The following is an 18,146-nucleotide window of genomic DNA, read 5'->3' as shown; positions in this document are numbered from 1 at the left end:
CATGCTGCAGACTCTGAAAAATGAGCATCCTTGTAGAATACTTTGCTCATAGGTAAAAATAGGCTGAGAAAGGAGGGAAAGATAGGCAGGTTATGTCACTGTTAAAGAAAACTGACATTTACCCAGAATCTACTATGTGCCGGGGACTCTGACAGGCAGGGACTCTGATCCTCATAACCCCCTTAGGAAATAGGTGCAGTTCTTGTAACACTTCAATATTTTATCACTTATGAGCATATTTTATCCATTTCCCAAGATAAGAAATCTGAGGCTCGAAGTTAGTTTGTAGTGAAGCTAAGATTCCCAGTTATGCCAACTCCCAACCTGTATTTTTCTTTACTATCTCTGCCCTAACCCTACAACTCTTTGGTGATTAAGGCACTAGATAAACTGCCCATGACTGACTTACATTAAGCTCTGAAAAATCTAAGAGGACTGGTCATAAGGCTGCATAAATGCGTGATCTTATTTCCACCCGGCTTGATATGCCAAGTCTGACCCAGAGGCAAACCTCTAAGCTTTCATTTATTTTATTTTCCAAATCTAAGAAACTGCCTAGAGCAATACAAATATTTCTCTACCAGAAACTAAGACTTCAAATGTAACAACACAAAAACCTTGAAGGGTCATAATGAAAAAAATTTAAAAAACAAAAATAAGCCAGCTGTTTTCTTTTCTTTTAATCTTTTAGCAAAAAGAACAAAACTACAACAGGAAAACATGCACAGTTTCAATGCTGTTTGCCACTAGGTAACATATTTCCTTGATGTGAAGTACTGTTAAGCTTTATCAAGCCTTTATTTGTTTACACTAAATCCAATTACTTCGAATATGGCACACTATTCAACATTTGTCAATATTATGGGAACTAAAACCGTGTATCAAGACACTGCAAAATATTTTTGTTCTATGAACACTTTTAAATACCAATTTCCTGGTCTTTCTCAAAATGCCGACTACTCAGCCATAGAATATAACCAACACTTGATCTCTGCTGTGAAACCCAAAAGTAAAATAAGGACAGGAACACAAGTAACTTTAAACCACAACTACACAAATTTCAACAACTAAACATGAAATTAATAACACAAGCCAGAATCTACATTATACCAAGTGACTTGATTTCCTTATGAGTGTACGTTCTGTTCTTTCTGTTTCTAATTACCTTGGGATTTTCAAACATCAGAGTAAAAATAGTTGCCATATTTCTAAAGCCATGGGTGTCTGCATATAAAATTACTTAGTACTTCTTCTTTTACCTTGTAAGAAAATTGTTAGTCTAATCTAAAGCTCTCTTCAGGCTACAAAATGCAAAAAGAATGGAACATCCTAATTAATTAATCTGAAAGAATCCCTGTAAAAGCCTAAAACTAAAAAACTAATGGTACTGGAAGAAGACACGGCTGACATAATTCTAACTGGAGCATGGTATCCCTGACTTGAGGGACTCAGTAAGAGCTCTAGTTGGCCACACAGAAAGATACTCTACCTAAAAGTAGTTCCAAGAAATACATTCTGTAACAGTTTCTTGATCCTGTTCAACTAAAAATATCACTATCCAGAATGTTGTTTCATTTCAATTCAGTTAACTTCATTTTAAAAAGAAGAAAAAAATATATACACATAGGTTCTAGATTACTGAACTGGATAATCGTGTTTTCATTTCACAAGCAATTACCTCCAATTAGCTTACCTAAATAACAGTATTTTTATTCTTTGTAATGTTTATGAACCACTGGTTACTAAGCAGTCACAAAAACTTAACGTATTTACAGTTGGACTTTAGAAACAACAATCACAGGAACCATCATCCAACATCAAATTACTGTGTTTAAAAAAAAAAGATCAAAGCATGAAAGGATATGTGGTCAGAAAGGCAGCCACTGATGAACAATTCAATAAAGGAGAAATAAGAAATCTATTCACTAAGTCTAACTATTCAAAGCTAATTATAACCCCTGATTTAATTCTTTCTGGCCAAAGAAAACAATTAATAGATTAAAAAATCATGTATGCCTTCAATTCACAACAAACCAACAATAACCTAGGACATAGATGTTTTACCCTTTAAAAATGTATTCTCTGTGTACCACTCAATGTTTTTTACCATTTGCTCTCATTATACAAGTTTCTATGTACTGTTTTGTCTTATGAGCATCTCCTTCTCTATGAACCTCTACCTGACTGACTGACTTTCTTTCTTTTTCTTTTCCTTCCTTCCTTCCTTCCTTCCTTCCTACCTTCCTTCCTTCCTTCCGTTTTGAGACATCGGATGGGGACGTGAGGAAGAGCACAGGGAGAGGGAAAGAATCTCAAGCAGGCTCCATGCCCACCAATGGAACCCGATATGGGGCTCGGTCTCACGACCCTGAGATCACAACCTCAGCCAAAATCCAAGAATGGGACACTTAACCAACTAAGCCACCCAAGGAGCCCCTCTACACGACTTTAGATTTGAGGAGAAGACTGTTTTAAATACAAACTTCAACCATTAATTCTCAAGTGGGAAATAGTATCATCTCCATGGAGGTTATTTGGAAATATGTGAAGGTGTTTTTTGTTTTGTTTTGTTTTTTAATTGTCACTGGGGGAATTCTACTGGCATTTAGAGTCCTAAGGTTGCTAAATGAACTGCAATTTACAGGGAAGAATTTCATAACTGGTTATCCCACCCAAAATGCCAATACCTAGTCCATACTGGAACAAACCAAACTGGACTGTACAGCCATGGATAAAGCAGAGCAAACTCTTCCTAACAATTCGCTCTCCGCCACACCACGGCTTCAGCTAGCTCCTGCTCAGCAGTGTCACTTCAACTCCCGGCCCTCCCTCTCCTAGTTTTCCAAGGGGACTAATTCCTACTGCTGCCTCCACCAAAGTTATAGGTTTCCGTACTCAATTCTCTCTGGTGTAAGAAAAATTTTAAACTGCTATTTAGAAAGGAGGAATGCCAGAGTAAAAAGCAGCCAGCTCTCTGAAGTTTTTGTATCCAAAAGTAACACTCTGGATTTATGATCCATCTCAAAAATCGATCTTCAAGAACTTGTGTCAAAATGTAATTACTTTCCTTGCTAATGAATAAATAATAAGTATATACACATAGGGAGTTCTACTTTTCTAATGGTTGAAACATGCCATAACTTCACAAGCATCATCCCATAGCTAAATAAAGAACCAATCTGCCAAAACTTTCTTGAGTCATATGACACATGAAAATCATTTCAGAAGTGAAATCAACCTTTTCTCACCAAGACTCCTTTAAGTTTTCCTTGGTTTTTGGAATTAAAGAAGACAAAGAGTATCATAAGACTTTAGGCTCAGGAGAAAGTTCAGAAAACAAATTTTCCCAGAGTAGACTTTTTTATAAAGGCTTAACTACAACATCCCTATTTGAGGACCAATGCAATTGAATAGAAATTATAGAAACACTCAGCCTTATATGAAGGAACTTAGAAATAGTTTTTCTTAATCAGTTTTTTTCTACACTGCTTCTGGAGCAAAGATCTCCCAGGTTTCTCTGTTAGGAGTAGTTCTCTGGCTTGATCCCTGACTAAAATTTAAGCCTTGCCTCTATGACTGTTGACGAAATACTTTATAAAAATTATAATCAACCTTTTTACCTATGGGCTTATCTTCTTTTCAATTATTAGTAATCAATCTAGAATTGTAGTATATGCCAAACACCGCTAATCACTGTCCTTCCATTATCTCGTTTACTCTTCATATCAGTCCTAAGATGGGTATTAGTATTTTCCCCATTTTACAGATGAAAAAACTGAGGCTGAGACCAATGAATAAACTGCCCAAAACCACTCAGTTAGTAAGACTCAAACCTAGGTCTAGTTGACACCACACTGTAAGCTCTTTAACAACACTGTCTGTTGATACTAAAAAATACCCGAATTTTATTTCTTCATCTAACCCAAAGAATTGCCATCCACTTCACATAACCATATCTGAGTTCTCCTGCAAAGTGTCCTTAGCACCTCAGAATTTGCTTGGTTTTACATCATCTAAATTGAAAAGACTTCATTTTGAGAAACAGAGCCTTGTATCACTGGTAGACAATGAAATCCTGCAATTACACCATGTCCATTTACTCAATAATAAGAATTCTAACTATGATTAACACAGGCAAACAATGGGTAACACTTCTTTCATTTTATCAAACCATGCTAGGCTGCATAACAGTATCAAAAAACAGCTACCGCTTCCTGCTGTTTACTTTGTGTCAGATGCCTAAAGAATCTTATCTCTAAAATGGAGGGCATTTATTCCCGTTTTCCATATGAGGGAACTGAGGCTCAGAAAAAGATCTGTTTAACCCAGCCGGTTGCACAGTAAAGCTGGTAATATGAACCCAGATCTGTAAGGCCTAGACCCTTTCTACTGTAGCAAGAGAAAATGTTTCAGGACACTCTGTAAGAAGCTATTTGGAGGGAAAAACCCTGCAAGGTTTTTCTTTATCCCAAACCACCTCCTCTAGTATATTCCTGCTAAATAACTTAGTGTCAGCATATACATTTTTGAATTTTAACTTATATAATTACTTCATTTAAAAAGAACCAACTGGCTACAAATATTAAAATTAAATAATGTATTTATTTTCTACGTATCCTGAGAATAATTCTATGAAACAAATGACTATGTATTACTGTTAATTTGATATTAGATCTAAGTTAGTAACTGAGATTAAGTGGTTTTAGAAATACTAATGCTATTTTATACACATCAATACAAGTTACATCAGAATGTTAACAGAAAACCCTTAGAATGTTGCCTGTTCCAGTCCAATTTAAACAATACATATAACCACAAAACCTGTGAGGGCTTGCTTACCATATCTGAAAATTTTCAGGGTTCCCTAAATTGAGAGCAATTATTGTTTTGGGGGAAAAACCACTTTATTATTTTTAAATTGTGCCATTAACAGAAGGGAATGTGTTCGTTAATAACAAAATGCCGTGAAATTAGTGAAGGACAAAAAGAACAGAATCACAGGAGACTGGAGCTCCTCTTAAAGAGTACAGATTGGGTGGTTGCCCGGAATGGCAGCATTCTAAGGGTCAGCAGCTCCTAAAGCCCCCACCTATTAGTTAAAGGTGATAGTGAAGGGGCAAGGGTACAGTACCTGGTGATGGGCAGGTCGAGGCCCCGCTGCAAACTGAGAAAAGGAGGGAAAACAAACACAAAAGGAAAGGCACAAAGAGTCAGAAACACCACAACAAAAACCAAAATGTCACACAATATGCCAAAAGAAAAAAACCCACGAGAAAAAAAAAACAACCACAAACAGTCAAAGCTTTGCTGCAGGACAGTGACAGACAGGTACTAAGGTTCAACAGGCTAACACCACTCCAGCTACAGTTCGCCATTTATCAGCTGGGAGAGAAACAGCTAAGCTGTTAGGCACGTAAGGGTATCTCTCTGATAGGAATATTAAAAAAAAAAAAAATCCTAAAATAAAGTAAAAGAAGGTTTGAAATACTAAGTGATTATATTAAGACAAACATGAAAAAGTCCGGGGTGCTTATGCAACTGATACAGCTGGAGGAAATGGAGAAGTTTCTATATTACAGGAAATAGCCAGGAGGTAATTAAAATGTCCAACAGGAAATACAGAATGTTAACAGGACCGATTTCAAATTCACTTTAGTTTAATGGGGTATCTCACACATGAAATGGAAATTTCAGTATCTTCCTTTATTTCTTAAAGAATAAAATTTCATTTATATATCTATAAATATACAAATATATTTATAATATATAAATATGTATTTAAATATATAAAATACGACATATATATTTAAATACAATTAACTAGTAAAGTTTAATATCAGGCATACCAAAGCAAATAGCTGGTAAAGAACATCACCCTCTAAAATGATTAATCAAAGTGGTACTAGTATAGGCTCAGGAAGAAAAGAGTAAAAGAAATCAAATCTCTCAGTTTTTATACACAACAGCACAACACTGTCCATATATACCTACTGCTATTTGATACTGAGAATAAAAACAAACAAAAAAATATAATTCCTTAGCCCAACAGAGTGCTTAAAAGATTATAATACACACTCTCTTACTTTCCCTAATGTACAATGAAAGAAAAAGCTTTCCTACTAATAAAATTTTAAATACTAAACTTGTAAGATCAACTATTCTTCACTAGACCATTAACTAGACTTCCAGTGTGATTTCACTAAAAAAGACAGAGAAAACTATTCGGGACATAGTGTCATGTACTGGCTACTAATACATTAACTATTGAAATGTTAACGACCCCCTTAATAGTGAAAAGAAAATATTTACAAAGCAGTTTTGAACACAAACCACACAGGACTTGAATGGAATACATTTAAGAAACTAAAATACGTCTTCAGTTATTTCCTAGAAAGCCTTCCTTCTATTAACTCAACACTGCAGGTGAATCAGACTGAAGATTAACTAAGAACCAATCCCTCATACTCAGAATTTAAGTTACATGCAAGAGATGTGGAATTATTCCCCAACTGCTGTTATTTCACATAAATAATTTTCAAAAAATTGCAGTGGAGCACATGCCACAATGCAGGAGATGGTTGAAGACTGCTTTATTAAGAATTCTTCTTAGAAGCTAAAACATCACCTATTTTTCAAGTAATGAAAAGTGTCTTAAACACAATTCGAAGTTTTTCAGCATAAATTAATGAGCCCTTAATGACCTATGTGATTAGGGTGTGTTAGGTCAGCCATTATATCTGCTAACTACTGTAAAAGAGTTTTTCAGAATGATGATAAGGGGACCTTTACTTCGTGAACTTTTTCTCTTCATAGAAACTGAGGTTTTATATTTTCAGTTTTCCAATTATGAAAAGAAAACAGATCATACCTCTACTATGGACACCAAATTTCAAGAATAGGCAATACCACCCATGTGGTATGAAAGTAGGGGTGGAAGTGAGATGTTTCTTCATGACACTTTTGAAGAAAATGAGAGAGAAGGGCCACGTTAAAAAATTAACCTGAGTATAGCAGTACCTGTCTTATCACTGTTCCACAGAAAGGTCTCATTTCTAAGGCTCTAAAATAAAAGTTGCAACTTCATATATTTGGAAGGTTCCAGTCAAAAGAGAACTTTCTATGAGCAAGAGGAGTACCTTATAAAATTACACATATATTTAAAAAAAAACCAAAAACAAAAAAAACAAACAAACCAAAAAAAACACAAGTTAGTTGGAAAGTACCCTAGTCTATTTTGCACTAGTCACCATTGGCTATTGAGCTTTCCACTTGGAATGACAACAGTCTTAATCCTATGGGTAACTGTAAGCAACAGAACAAACTGTAGTCGCTGCTGGCTCATATTAAAAATAGAAACATTCATTTCTTCCTTTTATTTTTTAAGGGGTTTTTAGATGGTGAGGACTGTAGATATTAAGGAAAGCAGCCTTCTGTGAACTTGGATCCAATGTTAATGCCACCCACCCACCCATTCACTCACCCTTCTGTGCACAGTTGGCAACAGGGCATGGCCAACATAACACTGATGCATCTTTGGCCCTTAGAACCACAAAATATAACCAGTGGATACAGGTTACTGCAAAAGCCAAACTGTTCCCCCTTCCAATGAGGCATTTAATAGATACTTTGGAGGCTATTTAAAAATAAACTATTTTTTAAAGAGTTCCAGTATATCCAGAAAATGGAACAGATAGGTAGCTAACCAGTACCTTTTTGCTTTTAAACAAATTTTCAGTAATATGAATTTCACTAAGATACTATACATCAAATAGAAATACGGACACAAAGATAACCTGAAAGAGGGAGGGGGTGCCACGTGAAGCCACTTGGATTGCAAAGGCAGCTGTCCCGGGAAGAACAGAAGAGCCTAAACTGTGCAATTGCCAATGGCCCATTAATGCAGAAATAGAATGGAGTAAGCTTTAGCTGCTCTACAAAGCCAAGGGAAGAGTCCCTTCCTTAGTGCAACAGCTTACCTCTCCTCACCAGTTGAGATAGCTGTGGGATGGATGAGACTAAACTATGGCAATTTGGGATGTAGAAAGAAAATGCAATCCTGTCAAATTTCATATCCCAACTTCACCCTCCCAGCACCAACACAAATGAAATAAAGAAAACTGGACCCAAAACAACAAGCAAGAGTAGTCTAGGGTTTGCTAGTCTTGCACTTGTTTTGGGATATGTAATGGAATGTTATGTGTGTGGTTTTTAGTAATGGGGGTGGTAATGGTCACTAGCAGAGCAGATGGCAAAAATTGCATAGAGGATAGAATCTGAAGAGTTTATGACCACAGAAACATGGCTGACAACTGCAGACAATTTCCTCTTTGATATTCAATTATAAAAGGAAAGAGGGAAAAAGAAGCCTTGAAATTTATCTTTTAATATCAAATTTATCTGAAAGGGATATCCCTCTTCGAGTTTAAAGAAAAATCTAAACCCCAAATTACTCCTGTCTAATTCCCAATCAAGAAGACCCACCCAATTTGTTATTCTTTTCCCCGCTACGCCTGGCAGAAACTGCCATGCTAGGTCAGACTTCCAGAGAAGAAGCAATCAAAGCATTTCTGTTCATCAGCCAATAAATGGATGTGGTCAAAAATAATGAGTGCCAGAGGCACCACTGCCTGCAAGAAGTACAGTTTGTTATATTGCTTACAATGCAGTATTTTATCCAGCCTCTTCCAGCCAAGGACCTGTAAACGGGAGTCTGTTCCAAAACCTTCCTCCTCTTCCAGTTGTCTGTGCAATGTATTGGCACTGTTCTGCTGGGCTGTCAAAAAAACTGGTTTAGAGATGCAGCTCTTCAGTCAGGTTTTGCGCCAGTTCTAACCATGTAAATTTCTTTTCTTTCAATAATTATAAAAGGGGGGTGGGGGTGAAGAGGGCCATAGTTCTTTGCAGTAAGAGCTTACCATAATGTCCCATGTTTAATGACTAGAAGCAGGGCCTATCTAAATTAATCTGGTGAGATCTCAGGCCCACTCCAAGTAGTCAAGTATCCACAACCCCAAACCACTCTCAGAACACAACTTGCATCGGACATCTTGTCGATCATTTCAGCAAAAATAAAAAAAAGAAGAAAGAAAAAAGAAAAAAAAAAGAAAAAGGAAAAAAGAAAAAAGAAAAAAAAGACAAGCAAACAGGCAACTAGGACCAAAGTCCCACCTCTTCAGAAAGGTTCTTCCACCCCCTGGGGAGAACCAGGATCTAAGAACAGGGATTGGAGAAGAGGGCAATAGGGAAAAGGAAGACAGAAGAGGGTAAGAAAGAGATTACATTTTGGTGCAGTCCATGATCACTAGTTCTTTGAGCAATCTTTCATACATTTCAACATTTCTCAGTTCATGCATAAAACCAAATGAATAGGAGCTAATGCAATGAAATACCCCTATACTACAGGCAAAAAAGCAGGGGTGGGGAACCGAAAGAAGATACCTGTACTCTGAGGAAAACACAAAGCTGAGATACAAGTAGGAATGTGAGATACAACGTGAGATGTTACAGAAGCACCTTCTGGCAAAAATTAGTCATGCAGGGCAGGAAACGACGTTCTAAGGAATGGACAGCTGAAGCCACTATATACTTTTGTGAAACAGAAGGATGAACCTAGAGTAAATTCTCAGTCTTTGCAATATTTATTGCAATCCATGTAAAGGATGAGCAAAGAGGATGACAGCATTTTAATTTGTATCGCAATTTATTTACCATCTGAAAAAATGAATACACCACTGGTGTATGTCATGCTTATGTCCAAACTGTCAAATGGTTAGAACTGATCTAGTGACACCGATTCAGAAATCTTACTTCCCAAACCACTGAAATTTGAGAGTCTAATTAATGAAATTTAATTTACTTTTAAAAATCACCGTGCTTTACTGTCCTCCTGAATTGTGAACAGTACAACAAATTAAGAGCTGAAATGAACTTGAATGCAACCAGATTAAAAAAAAAAATCATGCCACAGAAAAGTAAAAGAAGATAAAAAGCTCCATTTCTTCTCTCAATAAATTTAAATTATTCCTATACTAAAAGTCTGAAAATGCAGTGCTGACCAATAATAATAATAATAGTAATAGTAATAATAATAATAATAAAGTAAAATAAACTGTCCTTGGAACAAGTTTCCAAAAACGAGTAAAAGTTTTAGCCGAAGGAACCCAAGCTCCTAAAAACACAAACTTAAATGGAAAACACTGTCTAGAACAAGCTTCTGTATACTTACCGGAGAACGGGTTTGAGGTTGTGAATTCATTGTCTGAGGGGCTTGAGGGTATACCAACGTGGTTGGACCTGCATTCTGTCCAGAGGGATATGGGGTCTGTCAAAAAAATGACAAGAACAATAATATATTTTTAATATATATGGCAGGATAACTCAAAGTATTCAAAAGAAATTTATAAAAGTATTTACTAGTACGGTTTACAGCTCTACTTTTAAAAACTTATCTTTACCACAATACGCAGCAATTCAGAATCAGAGTGGCATTTTTTAAGAGGTTACCTTAAACACCTCCTGATAAGTAGACATCTGCAACCCAACGACTAAGTACAATGATTTGATAACCTAAGTACAAAGAGCACTCACTGTCAATTCATCTATTTCAGAAACGGACAGATCATGCCACAAACAAAATGAAACATGGCTGAGAGAATGTGTTATTGCTGTGGTGAGTTTTCCAAAGTACCTACAAGCAAAGAAAACCGTTGAGGAAGACACCCCAGAGACAAATTAGCAGTTCACTAGGTTAACTGCTATATTGTTGCTGTTCTCTTCCACTGCTTAATCCTTTTAAACGACTTTAATCCTTTTACATGACCATTTTTTTTTTACATAAAAATATATAATCAATACGAACTTTAGACAAAAGCATGGGGTAAGTGGTATTACGTACTAACTTACCATAGGTTTTCTGAAAATAAGAGTATAAGCTTTTCATTATGAAACCATGTTAAATACTACAAACTAGCATATGTGCTATTGAATCCAGGAAAAAAAAAAAAAGAAGAAATCTGTAACATGTTTAAAATGAAATAAGGGCAATAGCAATGGACACAGAATCACAGGACTTGGCTTCAAATCCCAACGGCCATTTACTTGGGCAAGTAATTTATCCTTCCCATTAATGTAAAAATATTAGCTAATCTACTTCACAAGTAAGTTCCTAAGATTAAATAAGGAAAAATCAATTACTGTACAATCACCTTTTACCACCACAATGCCAGTTCTACAAATGAGGAAATCAAAGGTCAGAAAATTCAAGTGTCAGGGCACCTGGGTGGCTCAGTTGGCTGAGTGTCTGACTCCTGGTTTTGGCTTAGGTCGTAATCTTGTGGGTCAAGAGATTGAGCCCCATGTCAGACTCCACACTCAGTGGGGAGTCAGCTTAAGATTCTCTCTCTCAGGGAGTCTGGATGGCTCAGTGGGTTAAGCCTCTGCCTTCAGCTCAGGTCGTGATCTCAGGGTCCTGGGATGGAGCCCACATTGGGCTCCCTGCTCAGCAGGGAGCCTGCTCCCCCCACCCCTCCGTACCTGCCTCTCTGCCTACTTGTGATCCCTCTCTGTCAAATAAATAAATAAATTCTCTAAAAAAAAAAAAAAAAAAAAAAAAAAACAAAACAACAACAACAAAAAAAAAACAAGTATCTTATCCAAGGTAACAAAGTAAATGCTATCTCTAGAAAGTATTTTAACTTTGTTTTAAAAGAAAATTCTACAACTTTTAGCATCTGATGACCATTTAGTGGCAGTTTAGCTGGGATTAACAATTTAAAGCAAATGTTTGAGGGATGCCTGGCTGGCTCAGTCAGTGTAGCATCCAACTCCTGATACTGCAGTCATGAGTTCAAACCCCAAATTGGGTATACAGATTACACACACACACACACATACACACACACACAATCTTCAAAGCAAATCTTTAAAAACTTTATCATAACTTTTAATTAATGAAAACAAAACAAAATCAATGGACACATACTGGACACAGAGGATAACTTGCAATCTTTGAACATGGTAACATTATACCCATCTCTATAACCAACATTAAGGTCCTACCTATATCAGGTTAGTTTCCCTTTTTCACAACAGGTGTACTAAATCTGACCACAAACTGAAAGTTACGACAGCAAGCATCTCAAATCTATCAAATAGGTGATAATTGCATCACATATGACCCAAAAGTTAGCCACAGATTTTTCACCAAAGATAATTTTTAGCACTGTTCGAAAAATCAAGTTTATGTGTATGTATCACATTCAAACTCTAGAAGGCTGGAGGTTTATTTCAACTTAAAAGTTAACTTTCTAATTGAAGTTAACCATTCCAACATAAGAGAGGTAAGTGGATTTCTTTGCCAATTTGAATGCCTTTTATTTCTTTTTGTTGTCTGATTGCTGAGGCTAGGACTTCTAGTACTATGTTGAACAATAATGGTGAAAGTGGGCATCTCTGTCAGGTTCCTGACCTTAACGGAAAAGCTCTCAGTTTTTCCCCATTGAGAATGACATTCGCTGTGGGCTTTTCATAGATGGCTTTTATGATACTGAGGTATGTTCCCTCTATCCCTATAGTTTGAACAGTTTTATTCAGGAAAGGCTGCTGTATTTTATCAAGTGCTTTTTCTGCATCAGTTGAAAGGATCATATGGTTTCTGTCTTTTATTACTGTGCTCTATCACGCTGATTGATTTCTGAAAGCTAAACCACCCTGCATCCCAGAATAAAACTCACCTGATTGTGGTGAATAATCTTTTTAATGTACTGTTGGATCCTATTGGCTAGGAATATTTTGGCATCCATGTTCATCAGGGTATTTGTCTGTAATTCTCGTTTTTGATCGGGTCTTTGTCTAGTTTTGGGATCAGAGTAAAGCTGGCCTCATAGAAAGAGGAAGTTTTCCCATTATTTTTATTTTTTGAAATAGCTTCAGTAGAATAGGCATTATTTCTTCTTTAAAGGTTTGGTAGAATTCCCCTGGGAAGCCATCTAGCCTTGGACTCTTTTTTTTTTTTTGGAAGTTTTTGATTACTGCTTCAATTTCCTTGCTGGTTGTTGGACTGTTCAGATTGTCTGTTTCTTCCTATTTCAGTCTTAGTAGTTTATACATTTCCAGGAATGCGTCCACTTTTTCTTGATTGCTTAATTTGTTGGCATACAATTGCTGATAATAATGTCTAATAATTGTTTCTATTTCCTTGGTGTTAATTGTGATCTCTCCTCTTTCATTCATGATTTTATTAATTTGGGTACTTTCCCTTTTCTTTTGGGTAAGTCTGGCCAAAGGTTTACCAATCTTACTAATTGCTTCAAAGAACTAGTTTCTAGTTTCATTGATCTGTTCTACAGCTTTTCTGATTTGTATTTCATTGATTTCTGCTCTAATCATTATTATTTCTCTTCTGTTTGGTTTAGGCCTTATTTGCTGTTCTTTCTCCAAGTCCTTTAGGTTAAGTTTAGCTTGTGCATATGGGATTTTTCTAATTTTTTCAAAGAGGCTTGGATGGCTATGTATTTCTCTCCTAGGACCGCCTTTGCAGTATCCTATAGGTTTTGGGTCGATGTGTTTTCATTCTCATTAGTTTCATTGAATTGTTTAAGTTCTTGAATTTCCTGGTTGGCCCAAACATCCTTTAGCAGGATACTCTTTAACTTCCAAGTGTTTGAGGTCCTTCCAATTTTGTTCTTGTTGAGTTCCAGTTTCACAGCATTGTGGTCTGAAATATGCCGGGGATAATCTCAATCTTTTGGTACCAGTTGAGACCTGATGGCCTATTCTGGAGAAAGTTCTGTTGGCACTGGAGAAGAACAAGTATTCTGTTGTTTTAGGATGGAATGTTCTGTATATATCTATGAAGTCCATCTGGTCCAATGTGTCATTCAAAGCTCTTGTTTCTTGGTTGATCTGCTTATATGATCTGTCCATTGCTTGAGTGAAGTGTTGAGGTCTTCTACTACTAATGTATTATCAAAGTTTCTTTATTTTGGCTATTAACTGGTTTATATAACTGGCTGCTTCCATGTTGAAGGCTTAGATATTTATAATTGTTAGATCTTCTTATTGGATAGACCTTTTAGGTATGATATAGTGTCCCTCTATATCTCTTACTATGGTCTTTGGTTTAAAATTCAATTTGTCTGATATGAGGATTGCTACCCCAGCTTTCTTTAGAGGTCCATTAGCATGGTAAAGGTTCTCTATCCCCTCACTTTCAATCTGGAGGTGTTTTTAGGTTCAAAATGAGTCTCTTGCAGACAGCATATGGATGGGTCCTGCTTTCTTATCCAATCTGAAATCCTGTGTCTTTTAATGGGAGCAATCAGCCCCTTTACATTCAGTGTACTATTGAAAGATAGGAATTGAGTGCCATTTTATTACCTGTAAAGTCCATTTCTATAGATTTTGTTTCTTTCTGGTCTGTGTGACTTATGAGTTGCTCTTCACTTACAGAATCCCCCTTAATTTTTCTCACAGGGCTGGTTTGGTGGCCACATATTCTTTCAGTTTCTTCCTGTCCTGAAAGCTCTATCTCTCCATCCATTCTGAATGACAGCCTTGTTGGGTGAAGTATTCTTGGCTACATGTTCTTTTCATTTAGTACCCTGAATATGTCTTGCCAGCCCTTTTTGGCTTGCCAGCCCTTTTTGGCTTGCCAGCTTTCTGTGGACAGGTCTGATGTTATTCTGATGTTCCTCCCTCCATATATAAGAAATCTCTTCCCTCTAGCTTCTCTCAGGGTAACTTCCTTGGCTCTAAGATTTGCAAGTTTCACTACTATATGTTGGGATGTTGACTTATTTTTATCTGTTTTTGGGAGGAGTCCTCTCTGCCTCTTGGACATAAATGCTTGTTTCCCTCCCCAGATTAGAGAAGTTCTCATCTATGATTTGCTCAAATATACCTTCTAGTCTTCCCTCTCCCTCTACCTCCTCGGGGAGCCCAATAATTCTGACATTGGTATGTTTCATGGCATCATTTCATTGATCTATTTTCATGGGCTACTAGCTGCCTATCCCTATTTTCCTCAGCTTCCTTCCTATCAGTTTTTTCCTAGATCACTGATTTGCTCTTCTGCCTCATTTATGCTCGCTGTTAGAGTATCCAGTTTAGACTGCATCTCATTCATAGCATTTTTTAAATAAGATTTTATTTATTTGACAAAGAAAGACACAGCGAGAGAGGGAACACATGCAGGGACAGTGAGAGCGGGATAAGCAGGCTTCCTGCCAAGCAGGGAGCCCGAGGCTTGATCCCAGGACCCCAGGATCATGACCTGCACCAAAGGCAGATGCCTAGTGACTGGGCCACCCAGGCACCTCTCATTCATAGCATTAAGTTCAGCCTGATTAGATCTCATTTCTGCCCTTAGAGAGTCTATATTGTCACTAATGCTTTTTTTAAGCCTAGCTATTGACTTCATGATTGCTATCCTGAATTCCATCTCTGACACCTTGCTTATAGCTATGTTCCTTAGTTCTGTGGCAGAGGACATCGTTTCTGGTTCTTTTCTTTGTTGAGAGTTCCTCCTCCTAGTCATTCTGTCAAGGAATGGCTGAGTGAATGCAGAGTCCAAAATATTAACCATGACCCAAGCTAGATGCATCCTAGCAAAATGCAAAGGGGTCAAATGCCACCACCAAAAAAAACTAAAGCCAAAATGAAACACAAGAATAAAATTGAAAAATTGAAAAATGGGGGGGCTATAATTTCTCAATGGCAAAGCAGTGTATTTCAGTTGTTCCTGGGTGTATTTTGGTCTGTGTGTTAGAGGACACCCCATCCCAAAATTAAAAGGAAAGTAAAATTTGTATGTATGAAAAAGGTAAAACTGAACAGAGTGAAAAAAGGTCTAAAATAAAGCATATATCTATTTTTTAAAGGTATACATGTGTAAAAATAACAAGTTAAAAAGCAACTGAAAAATAAGCTGATGTAACAGACATCTAGCTGAAATGAAGAGAAGAGAAAAAGAAAAATACAACAGAGAAAAAGCATGAGAAAAGGGGGAAAAAATCTGAAAAATAAACAAGTCGTGAAGTCACACCTGGAGCTCAATATACAATTTTCCTCTGGCGTTGAGATTTTACAGCCTCATAGGATCCATAGGATTCTCATCCACCTGTTCTTCCAGCCTGTCTTCTGCGGGAGGGGCCTGTCGCACTGTTTCTCAGGTAACCCCGCCTGTGCAGAGATACCGTGCTCCCTGTCAGGAGGATGGGCTCAGTGGAAACCAGTCTTCTGTGTGGCTTTTGCTCCCTGGATGCTTTTCCTGCCTCTTCAGAGGATCAGAGCAAAAATAGCCGCAGCCAAACCTCTGGCCCAGAGCAGAAAAATCTCAATCTGTCCTCTTTCATAGCCCTTCCAGGACAAACAATCTCCACTTCTGCAGGTGTTGCTAAAAACTGCGGCCTCCTGTGGTGCGCGCCCATAGCAACTCTCTCAGAGGTAGTCTCAGGGGCCCAGGTATGCCACTGCCCTTTGTGATTCTAAAACCATGAGTGGCTATGGGTTCATGTGTACACCTAAAACTCTGGAATCAGGTCTGGGTTCTGCTCTGAAGCCTTCTCCTGGCCACTACCATGCTGCAAGCTTTTGCCTGGTTGAAGGTTCAGGTTCCAGATTTTCTCAGGCTCTTGAAGGAAAGAGCAGTTATCAACTGGCCTGGCTCTCAGTTTATGGCAATCGGAGCTGAGAGTCCCTTCCTGGGTTCACGATCCATAACCTGTTTCCTGTCTCCAATGTTCAGGTACTCTACCATTTCAGGAATCCCATTTTGCTCTGTGGTTCCCCCTAAACTGAGACCACAATGCTCTACACCTAGAATTTTTGCCTTTTCATTTCCTAAGCCCCCCTTAGAGAGGTATGTTTCTCACTAGAGCAGATTTCTAAGGGTTCTGAATTGGCATTCTGCTGTTGTACCCCTTCTAAGGTACCAGCTTTGGAGGTTCCCTCCCCCCTTCTGCTCATCTTCTCCCCACGGAGTCACGACTCTAAACATCCTACCTTGCAAAAAGCAGTCACATTTCTGCTTGTTGAGATCCAGATATATATTCATAATCTAAGGCTGATTCCATGGGTGTTCAAAATGGTTTGATATATATCCAGCTAAATTCAGGGGACCAGTTGAAACAGGATCCCCCACTCCTCTGTCATCTTGCCTCCTTTCCAAGAGAGGTAAGTGGATTTCTTATCAACTCTGTCTGCACTCTAAGTTGAAAAGTATTTCATCAAGTTTCATGACAACATTTGGATATAGTTGTAAAATACAGCACCAATTTCAATTCTTTGTCCAATTAAACAAAGTGAACAACTGTTAAGAAAGCCATATTCTCAGTGGTAAGGCTTGTCGGTTTTAGGGAATCTTGACACTTTATTCTCAACATTTAGTTGATGTTGGTTGAAGCAAAAGCTTCTGTCAAGATACCAAATACAACATTGAGAAGTACAACTTATAAAAAACATACAGAAGTGTTCTCTTCCTATCCTTCAAGAAGTTACATGAGAATTTTGCCTTCCCAGAGCTAGAGTACTACAAAAAGGAAGAGCACCCTAATTTGTTTTCAGAGAAGATGCTGAAAATTTGCTTAATGGCCACATCTGACTTAATACAAAATTTTCATTAATATCTTCAACACTGGAGACATATAAGGCACCAAACACATCTACAGTTAATTGAAAAAATGGTATGTGAATTACCATTCAGGCACAAGTTCTTTCATTAGGTAATACACCATTCCTGGTAACACATACAGCTGGTTCCCTGTCAATACATGCACTGTATCATTGGTCTTAAAATGAATACTATTAGAAGAATTTCTTTTCCTTTAGCTTTGAATTACTATTTTAAACAAAAAATAATCAAGTACTTCTTCTACTCAAATTATATGTATGCCAAGAGCAGATTCGTATTCTACACAAGCGGTTTCATCTAAACACAAAGCATAATATCGGATGACAGCCACACAGAGAGGTGATTCCACTTTCACAACGTATGCCATTGTGGCCATTGTGCCATTATGGGATTTTAATAGAGCACAGATAAAGGAATTTTGCCAATAGCTCACTCAGCTTCTCTCAGAGGATTATTCAATTCTTTGTGACTGGTTTTAGAAACTTCTTTGGAATGATATAAGTTGTACCTGTCGATG

At 37.4% G+C, this 18,146-nt stretch overlaps 1 protein-coding gene across 2 annotated transcripts in view; it reads right to left on the bottom strand.

Moving 5' to 3' along the window:
- LOC111154675 (eukaryotic translation initiation factor 4 gamma 3) overlaps window positions 1-18,146 on the bottom strand; it is a 373,624-nt gene that overhangs the window by 185,894 nt on the left and 169,584 nt on the right. The window contains exons 3-4 of one of the 2 annotated variants that reach the window (XM_022514486.1): window positions 10,226-10,321; window positions 8,660-8,773 (exon numbers count right to left, since the gene is read on the bottom strand). In XM_022514486.1, coding sequence (XP_022370194.1) covers window positions 8,660-8,773; window positions 10,226-10,255 — 144 coding nt within the window. In that variant the 5' untranslated portion in view covers window positions 10,256-10,321. The remainder of the gene's footprint in view (window positions 1-8,659; window positions 8,774-10,225; window positions 10,322-18,146) is intronic. The other variant, XM_022514485.1, reaches the window with a different exon arrangement.

This window comes from Enhydra lutris, unplaced genomic scaffold (assembly GCF_002288905.1).
Source record: "Enhydra lutris kenyoni isolate GAN:26980312 unplaced genomic scaffold, ASM228890v2 scaffoldscaffold38, whole genome shotgun sequence".
Taxonomy (NCBI): Eukaryota; Metazoa; Chordata; class Mammalia; order Carnivora; family Mustelidae; genus Enhydra; species Enhydra lutris.
Note: the sequence above shows the minus strand (reverse complement) of the source record. Positions and strands in the feature narration are given on the sequence as shown.